Source organism: Arachis duranensis, chromosome 9 (assembly GCF_000817695.3).
Source record: "Arachis duranensis cultivar V14167 chromosome 9, aradu.V14167.gnm2.J7QH, whole genome shotgun sequence".
NCBI lineage: Eukaryota > Viridiplantae > Streptophyta > Magnoliopsida > Fabales > Fabaceae > Arachis > Arachis duranensis.
The window spans coordinates 52,296,546-52,306,618 of NC_029780.3; the positions used below are offsets into that span (position 1 = coordinate 52,296,546).

General features: G+C 41.4%; 1 protein-coding gene across 1 annotated transcript; it reads right to left on the reverse strand.

Annotated features, from left to right (window-relative positions):
• Positions 1 to 4,306: 4,306 nt before the first annotated feature.
• Positions 4,307 to 4,939, reverse strand: LOC107488914 (uncharacterized). The gene has a single exon (XM_016109704.1). The coding sequence runs from the start codon at positions 4,937 to 4,939 to the stop codon at positions 4,307 to 4,309; it is 633 nt and encodes a 210-aa protein (XP_015965190.1).
• Between the last annotated feature and the right edge of the window lie 5,134 nt (positions 4,940 to 10,073).

Here is a 10,073-nt window from a genome sequence, read left to right on the forward strand (position 1 = left end):
GTCGTCCAAGTAATAAACTTTACGTGAGTAAGGGTCGATCCCACGGAGATTGTTGGTATGAAGCAAGCTATGGTCATCTTGTAAATCTCAGTCAGGTGGATTCTAATGGTTATAATGGTTCTCGAATATAAAGATAAATAAAGCATAAAATAAAGATATAGATACTTATGTAATTCATTGGTGGGAATTTCAGATAAGCGCATGAAGATACTATGTTCCTTCTGAATCCCTGCTTTCCTACTGCTTTCATCCAATCATTCTTACTCCTTTCCATGGCAAGCTGTTTGTTGGGGGATCACCGTTGTCAATGGCTACCATCCGTCCTCTCAGTGAAAATGGTCCAGGTGCGCTGTCACCGCACGGCTAATCATCTGTCGATTCTCGATCATGTAAGAATAGGATTTACTATCCTTTTGCGTTGTCACCATGCCTTACAGTCGCGAGTTTGAAGCTCGTCACAGTCATTCAATCCCTGAATCCTACTCGGAATACCACAGACAAGGTTTAGACTTTTTGGATTCTCAAGAATGCTGCCAATGGATTCTAGCTTATACCACGAAGGTTCTGATTAAGGAATCCAAGAGATATTCATTCGAGCTTATTTGCATGTAGAACGAAAGTGGTTGTCAGGCACACGTTCATAAGTGAGAATGGTGATGAGCGTCACATAATCATCACATTCATCAGGTTCTTGGGTGCAAATGGATATCTTAGAATAAGAATAAGCGTGAATTGAATAGAAGAACAATAATACTTTGCATTAATACTCGAGGAACAGCAGAGCTCCACACCTTAATCTATGGTGTGTAGAAACTCCACCGTTGAAAATACATAAATGATAATGGTTCAGGCATGGCCGAATGGCCAGCCTCCACAAAAGTCTAAGATAGCATAAAACTAATCAAAGATCCCTATCACAATAGTAAAAAGTTTTATTTATACTAAACTAGCTACTAGGGTTACAGAGATAAGTAATTGATGTAGAAATCCACTTCTGGGGCCCACTTGGTGTGTGCTTGGGCTGAGCTTGAGCTTTACATGTGCAGAGGCTTCTCTTGGAATCAAACGCCAAGTTGTAACGTGTTTTTGGTGTTTAACTCTGGTTTTTGATGTGTTTCTGGTGTTTAACTCCAGATTGCAGCGTGGAACTGGCATTGAACGCCATTTTACGTCATCTAAACTCGAATAAATTATAAACTATTATATATTGCTGGAAATCCCAGGATGTCTACTTTCCAACGCAATTGAGAGCGCGCAATTTGGAGTTCTTTAGCTGTAGAAAATTAAATTCGAGTGCAGGGAGGTCAGAATCCAATAGCATCTATAGTCCTTTTTCAGCCTCCTATCAGATTTTTGCTCAGGTTCCTCAATTTCAGTCAGAAAATACATGAAATCATAGAAAAACACACAAACTCATAGTAAATTCCAGAAATGTGAATTTTTCATAAAAACTAATAAAAACATCCTGAAAAGTAGCTAGATCTTACTAAAAACTACGTAAAAATAATGCCAAAAAGCGTATAAATTATTCACTCATCAGGCATTACCAAACTTAGCTTTTTAGCTAGTTCTTAGCCCAATCACTCATCATCATTAGTAAATGCTTTCATCCAGCTGCACTTCCAAAAATAGGAGACAATTTAACTCACAAAGCTATCTTAACTATCAAAACTGAAATTAACTTCCTAAGCTAATATTCACAATCTACTTCTACTAAAGCAATAAATCAAAAGGATATAGAGTGTTGGGTTGCCTCCCAACCAGCGCGTCTTTATCGTCACTAGCTTGACGTTCTTCCTTTTTCAGTTGAGGTGGTAGCTCACTCTCTTTTCATCCAGTGAGTCCCCCAGGTAATGCTTGAATCTATGGTCATTTATAGTGAAGGTTCTCTGTTTTTTGTCCTCCATGAGCTCCACTTACAGTCCTTCCTTGAGTTTCCAATAGTTTTTTTGAGAATCCTTTTTAGCTCCCTAATGGAAATCTCTGCTTGTCCGTTGGTCTGCGGATGATAAGGGGTTGCCACCTTGTGTTTGACTCCAAACCTGAGAAGGAGTGCTTCCAGTTGTTTATTGCAGAAATGTGTTCCTCCATTACTAATGATTGCTCTAGGAACTCCAAACCTGCTGAAAATGTTCTTTCTTAAGAAGCTCATTACAACCTTGTTGTCATTTGTGGTGGTGGCAATAGCCTCTACCTATTTTGACACATAATCTACAGCCACAAGTATATAACTATTTGAGTAAGAGGATGGGAAAGGCCCCATGAAGTCAATCCCCCATACATCAAATAGTTCTAGCTCCATTATAAATCTTTGTGGCATCTCATTATTCCTGGGTAGATTTCCAGCCCTTTGGCATTCATCACACATTGACACCAAGTCCTTTGTATCCTTGAAAAAGCTTGGCCAGTAGAATCCACATTGGAGCACCTTGGTTGTTGTTCTTTCTCCACTAAAGTGGCCTCCATATGCAGATCCATGACATCGCCAAAGCACCTCTTGTCCTTCTCCATGGGATATACACCTCCTTAAGATCATCAGCACACTTTTTGAACAAACAGGGCTCATCCCAGATATAGTATTTGGCATCTTTGATGAGCTTTCTCCTCATGTGTTTGTTGATGTTGGTTGGTAGTTCCCCAATGGCCTTGAAATTGGCTATGTCAGCAAACCAAGGGGTCTCTTGTATCATCATCAATTGCTCATCCGGGAAGCTTCCATTCACTGTAAGATGGTGTGCTCCTTCTTCTTCTTCTAGGATCCTTGAGAGGTGGTCAGCAACTTTGTTCTCTGCTCCACTCCTATCCTTAATTTCGATGTCAAACTCTTGGAGTAGCAGGATCCATCTTATTAGCCTTGGCTTGGATTCTTGTTTAGTAAGCAAGTATTTGAGTGCTGCATGATCAGGGAATACAATTACTTTAGAACCAATGAGATATGATCTAAATTTATCAAAAGTAAAGACAATGGCAAGTAATTCCTTCTCTGTAGTGGTGTAGTTCCTTTGATTCTCATCAAGGACCTTGCTGGCATAATAAATGACATGCACCAATTTATCCTTCATCTGTCCTAAAACAGCACCCACAGTAAAATCTGATGCATCACACATCAACTCAAAGGCTAACATGCATTCATTATCAAAACTAAAAGGCACATTAGAGATAAGTAGGTTGCTCAATGGCTTGGCAACCTTAGAGAAGTCTCTAATAAACCTCTTATAAAAACCAGCATGTCCCAAAAAGCTTCTAATTGCTTTGACATTGCAAGGTGGAGGTAACTTTTCAATCACCTCTACTTTTGCCCTGTCCACTTCTATGCCCTTCTTTGAGATTTTATGACCAAGGACCACTCCTTCCGTAACCATGAAATGGCATTTTTCCCAGTTTAAAACAAGGTTGGTCTCTTGGCATCTCTTTAGCACCAGGGCTAAGTGATGCAAGCAATCAGAATATGTGTTACCAAATATAGAGAAGTCATCCATAAACACCTCAATAAACCTCTCAGTCATGTCTGAAAATATGGAGAGCATGCACCTTTGGAATGTTGCAGGTGCATTGCACAGTCGAAAGGGCATCCTCCTGTAAGCAAAAACACCATATAGACAAGTAAATGAAATTTTCTCCTGGTCATTTGGGTCTACAACTATTTGGTTGTAACCCGAATAACTGTCAAGAAAGCAGTAGTATTCATGTCCAGCTAGCCTCTCGAGCATTTGGTCTATGAATGGTAGGGGGAAGTGGTCCTTCCTGGTGGCTTCATTGAGCTTCATGTAGTCGATGCACATGCGCCAACCAGTCACTGTTCTTGTTGGTATCGGCTCATTCTTCTCATTTGGTACAACAGTGATTCCTCCTTTCTTTGGATCTACTTGTATTGGGCTCACCCAAGGGCTGTCTGAGATAGGGTAGATCACCCCAGCTTGCGACAACTTCAACACTTCCTTCTGGACTACCTCATTCATGGTTGGATTCAACCTTCTTTGTTGTTACCTTGAGGGCTTAGCACCCTCCTCAAGTAGGATCTTGTGCATACACATTGAAAGGCTGATCCCTTTTAAGTTTGTGAGTGTCCAGCCTATAGCATGCTTGTATTGTTTCAGCACTTGGATGAGCTCCTCTTCTTGCTCCTTACTCAAGCTTGAGTTGATGATCACTGGGTAGGTGCTGTTGTCACCTAGATAGGCATATTTCAAGCTTGGAGGTAGGTTTTTAGCTCTAGTTTTGGTGCCTCTTCTCCATTGTTGTCTTTGTGGTTTGTCATGATTGAACTTTCCATGGTTCCTTGTGGTGGTTCTTCACATGGTGCTTATTACTCCAGTTCCATACTTCCTTTATATTGCTCTTCTTCTAAAACTCCTTGGACTATTTGTTCTATGGTGTCCACCATCATGCATTCTCCTATTGCTTCCTTGGGATAACTAATTGCCTTGAAGACATTGAAGACCATCTTTTCCTCATGTAATCTTAAGACTAGTTCTCCTTTTTGCACATCAATGATGGCTCCAGCAGTAGCTAGGAATGGCCTTCCTAGGATAATTGAAGTGTTTGCCTCTTCTTCCATATCCAGCACAACAAAGTCAGCTGGGAAGATGAATTCTCCCACCTTCACCAATAAATCTTCCACCACTCTATGTGGAAACTTGAATGTTCTGTCAGCTAGTTGGAGTGTCATTCTTGTTGGTTTGGCTTCCTCAATTCTCATCCTTCTCATCATGTTCAAGGACATGAGATTGATGCTAGCCCCCAAGTCACATAAAGCCTTTTCAATAGTGATATCCCCTATGATGTAGGGGATTTGGAAACTCCCTGGGTCCTTCATTTTCTGAGGGAGTTTCTTTTGTATGATGGCACTACATTCCTCAGTTAGGACTACAGTCTCCTTTTCTACCCAGTTTCTTTTTCTTGTCATGAGCTCCTTCAGGAACTTTGCGTAGAGAGGCATTTGCTCCAGTGTTTTAGCAAATGGTATGTTGATTTAGAGCTTTTTGAAGATTTCCAAAAATCTGGAAAACTGGCGGTCCTTCCCATCCTTCCTTAGCCTTTGTGGGTATGGTGCCTTTGGCACATAAGGCTTCAAGATTGGCTTTGGTGAAGATGGGCTAGAGACCTCTTCTTTCTTCCTATTTTCAGGCATTTCTGCAGCTTCTTCTTCGTGGTTCTCCTTGTTTTAGGTGGCTTCTTCTATCATTTTTCCACTTTTAAGTGTGATGGCCTTGCACTCCCCTCTTGGGTTGGCCATGGTGTCACTTGGAAATGTGTGTGTAGGCATTGGGATTTGCTTGGATAAGAACCCCATTTGTGCTTCCAGCTTTGAGATTGCTGCACCTTGGTTCTTCAAATTTGACCTGTATTCTTTTTTATTGGCATCTGTCTTTTTTTCAGCTTATGCTTGCCTTTCCAAGAGGGTGGAAATGGCCCCTGTGAGCTGTGATGATAGCTGTGCTATTGCGGCCTCTACTCTCTCAAAGTTACCCTTGATTTCACACGGTTGTGAGGTTGGGGTTAGTGTGTCTTGATGGTGGTGTGTTTGCTGGTTGGAAGGATATGATGTGTGAGGTGGATTGTGGTAAGGTCTGTTGTTATTTGACTGATGGTTGGAGTTGTGATTCTGGTATTGATTTGCTTGGTATGGTTTGTTGTGATCTTGGTTGTGATTTTGTTGGTTCCCCCATCCAAAATTTGGGTGGTTCTTCCATCTTGGGTTATAAGTCTTGGAGTTAGGGTCATATGGTGGTCGAGAGGGGTTATGCATATAGTTTGCTTGCTCACATTCAACTTCTGGTTCATTCTCTTCTTGGGGTGGTGCTTGAGCTTGGACAACTGCAACTTGATTATTTTCCATTCTCTTTGTTAAGGCTGCCAATTGTGCTGCAATTGCCTTATTTTGTGCCAACAGGGCATCCAGAGAATTGAGTTCCAGCACCCCCTCTTTTGGCCTCTTTCTAAAGCATAGGAGTAGTCATTCTCAGCTACGATTTCAATGACATCTATGGCTTCCTCAATGGTCTTCTTCTTGTTGAGTGAACCCCCTGAAGAGTGGTCCACAACCTTCTTTGATTCATAGGTTAATCCTTCATAGAAAATGTGGAGCTGCACCCACTCATTAAACATATCTGGTGGGCATTTTCTTGTTATATATTTGAACCTCTCCCAGGCCTCATAGAGTGTTTCACCATCTAGCTGTCTGAAGGTTTGCACCTTAGCTCTTAGCCTGTTGATCCTCTGTGGAGGGTAAAATCTCGCTAGAAATTTGTTCACAACATCCTCCTATGTGGTTAGGCTCTCCTTGGGGAATGATTCTAACCACTTTCTTGCCTTATCTTCGAGTGAGAAAGGGAACAGAAGTAGTTTGTAGGTGTCAGGGTGTACACCATTGGACTTTACAGTATCGCATATCCTCAAGAATGTGTTGAGATGTTGATTTAGATCTTCTTGAGAACCTCCTCCATATGAGTAGTTATTCTGGACTAGTGTAATGAGTTGAGGTTTCAAATCAAAGTTGTTGGCATAAATTGTTGGCTTAAGGATGATGTTGCCACAGTTTCCTAGATTCGGGTTGATATAGGAGCCTAAGACTTTCCTTTCTTGCCCAACTTGATTTCCAGCTCCACCTCCAACACCTTCGTGCTCTTCGTCTTCCATGGTGGTTGTTAGATCTTCTTCTACTGGTTCTCCTCCAACTATACCCTTGCCTCTAGCCTCCCTCCTCAATCTAAGGAAGGTTCTCACAAGTTCACTATCAAAAGAGGATGAAGTCTCTCCTCTTCTACTTGTTATACAGTCAACACACAGCAAGAAAAGAACAAGTGAAGAAATCTCCTTAGTTAAAATTAGTGATTATCTTGAGTGATGCAATTAATCAAACTGTTAGAAGAGTGAAAGTATAAATAATGAATAGCTAAAGAAATCTAATAAAGACAAGAAAGAAAAACAGAGATTAGAACGGAATTTAAAGGTTACACTAGGAAATGAATAAGAAAATAATTAAGAAGAAAAAAATAAAAATAAAAATAATGCTTAATCTAGCTCTCCAATCAGTTTAATCATTGTCAAATTCAATCCAATCCCCGGCAACGGCGCCATAAAACTTGATGGGCGGAATTCACTATCCTTTCCCAATAATATTGATGAATCCACTCTTGGCACGCGCACCAAAATTATCATCAAGTATTAACTCATAGTGGAGTGGGATCGTATCCAAAGAGATTGGTAGATTAGAGCAATTTTAATTAATTGGTGAATTAGTCAAGCTTAACAGAATAAGTTGTAAATGCAGAATTATAAATGGCAGAAACATAAATGGAAAAAGAATGAAAGAAAGCAATAAAATGCAGAAATGGAAATAACAGGAATGTAAAGGGGAATGGGATTTTGCAGAATGTAAGTAAAGCTATATAAGAATCAGAGAGACAAGAATGGGGAATTCATTGAGATCAGGAGATATTGTCTCTTTGGATTAAATCCAGCTCATATCCTCTTCAATCATGCAACTCATTGACCTCTTGGCAATTATGATTAATTGAGCCCCAATCCCTTGGTGACTCAATCTCTCAGATCTTGATCAATAGCCAATTCCTTGGTCTAATTGCTCATGAAGAGAGATATGCTTGGTCCCTGATTATACCACACATCATCATAGGTCCAGGTAGAGGAAGGATTGTATGTCACCATATCCAAACACCAAAACCCAGATTCTACTCAAGTGTGAGAAGGGATTTCTAGCATGGTTTCATGTTTCCTTTTCCAAGGTTCCCATGAAACCCATTTTGCATTCAATCTGTTTTCCAAGTTAATTGAACACTAAGCATGAAAATCAAAATTCCTTCTAGCAAATCAAAGAGAAGATGAAGAGAAGAAGAAATTCACTATCATTAATCCATCAAGTACAATAGAGCTCCCTCTTTCAATGAGAGGGAATTTAGCTACTCAAAGCTCAGAGAGAAAGTACAAAAGATGGAATAGATGAAGTGTGAAAACTAAAGAGTGAAATCCCGAAACTAAATTCTGTGACTTGCTAACCCATTTTCCAATACTTCCAACGGTATTTATACTACTCCTAGATCTAGAAAATAAAAGAAAATTACAAAAGTGAAAAGAAAATTACAATTTAGAGGGAAAAGAAACTCAACAAACATGATCTTCCAATTGGCGTGTGACTGGCGCTTCTCTGGCGTGTCATGCTCCTTTTGTTTCTGATTTGGCGTGCCACGCCTCTCTATTCATGTGGCACGCCATCCTCTGTTTCACCCCTGGAGTGCCACGCCTTCGAGTCTAAGTGGCACGCCCAGGACATTTTGAATGGCAAAGTAACCTGGCGTGCCACGCCTTCGAGCCAAAGTGGCACGCCCAAGGTCACTTCCCTTATCTCTATGCTTCTAGAGATTTGTACCGGCGTGGCACGCCCAGGGTCTGGCGTGCCACACCCTTCTTAAAGCTTCACCCCCTTGCCGGCGTGCCATGCTTTGTCATCCAAGTGGCACGCCTGAGTTCATTGGCTCCTCTTCTTCCTCTCTGGAAAATACTACTAGCGTGCCACGCCATGAGACTGGCGTGTCATGCCCTTCTTTTGCTTTATCTTCTTGCTGGCGTGCCACGCCTCATCTCCCAAGTGGCATGCCTGAGTCCACTGGCCCTTTAATTCCTCTTCTGAAAAATACTACCAGCGTGCCACGCTTTGAGACTGGCGTGTCACGCCCTTCAATTGCTATAGTCCTAGTGGTTGGCATGCCACGCCTGGATGTTCAAGCGGCACACCAAAGTGAGATGATTGAGCTGGCGTGCCACGCCTTCAATACAAATTGGCACACCCAGCTTTATTTGGCCACCTTAAGTACTGGTGTGCCACTTCTCATCACTCAAGTTGCACGCCTTAGTGGGACTTCTTGAGCTGGCGTGCCACGCCTTCGATACCAAGTGGCATGCCCAGCTTTTGCATTGTCTCCTTGTTCACTGGCGTGCCACGCCTTGTTGCTCAAGTGGCACGCCCATTCACTTGTGGGTCTCATAAGCTTGGCGTGCCACGCCTTGGTCCTCAAGTGGCACGCCCAAGTGAACTCTAGGGCTGGCGTGGCATGCCTTCAACACAAAGTGGCACGCCATAGTGATGGTTCTTTTAGTAACAAATTGGCGTGCCACGCCCTGCTTCTGGCGTGCCATGCCCCTTTGATGGTCTTCAATTTTGCTCTCTGGAATGTTGTACTAGCGTGCCACGCCCAGCTTCTGGCGTGCCACGCCAATACATTTTTGTGGCGTTTGTTCCAAGTGGCACGCCTGCTTCACACGCCCCACTTGTTTTGTTATTTTCTTTCCCATTTTTGATGTATTCTTAACATGAAATCTAGCACAAACTCATTTCAAAGCAATGTACTGTGATATTCATCAATTAAGGCATGAATTGCAATGATCAAATGTGATTATACCTCTTTCATGGTCCTTTTTATGCAAGAAAAAGGGTAGATGATGTAAGTTATCAGACGTCCAGTATAACTCCGAGACATTAGAGCATTTGCCTCATTTTTGCTAGTATGCTAGGAGGGAATAGACATGTCATAGAGTTAGGCTATCTTGGGTGCTAGCTTAGGGGCATTTTAGACAGGCTAGGCCTTGGGACGTCTTACGTACATATATGTATATGTTATATGAGTCACTAACTGAGGAATGCTGTATCATAGTTCGATACTTGTAAAACTTAGTTACTCTTGTATCATGATTTATATTATAGTGTGATGTTTTATATATTGGTTTCTACTATTTTACATATGCGTGTATTTGTGTTTCCTTATTAAACTGTATGTGTGCGACTCTAAACTGCTATTGCTTTTAAAAAAATTTTACTCGTAAACTCGCAAGGTGTTAACAACGGACATGCTTATATTTATTAATTAATATTCCGTATGGGTAAACAAGTTAGAAACATTTAGCTTCTAGTATGATCATGACATGCTAGGAGTTGGGCCATTACACTCTTCCCTGCTAAAAACTTGCTCCAGTGCGGAATAGATAATTATCCGCTCCAAGTGAGTAGGAGTGGGGTGGATACTTGCGGGCTCAGATAGTAATGCCACCCTTTCTATTTT

What these genes read in the sequence shown, in the direction of transcription:
- LOC107488914 (XM_016109704.1), bottom strand. Translation starts at nt 4,939, where the DNA reads ATGCCTCTCTACGCAAAGTTCCTGAAGGAGCTCATGACAAGAAAAAGA.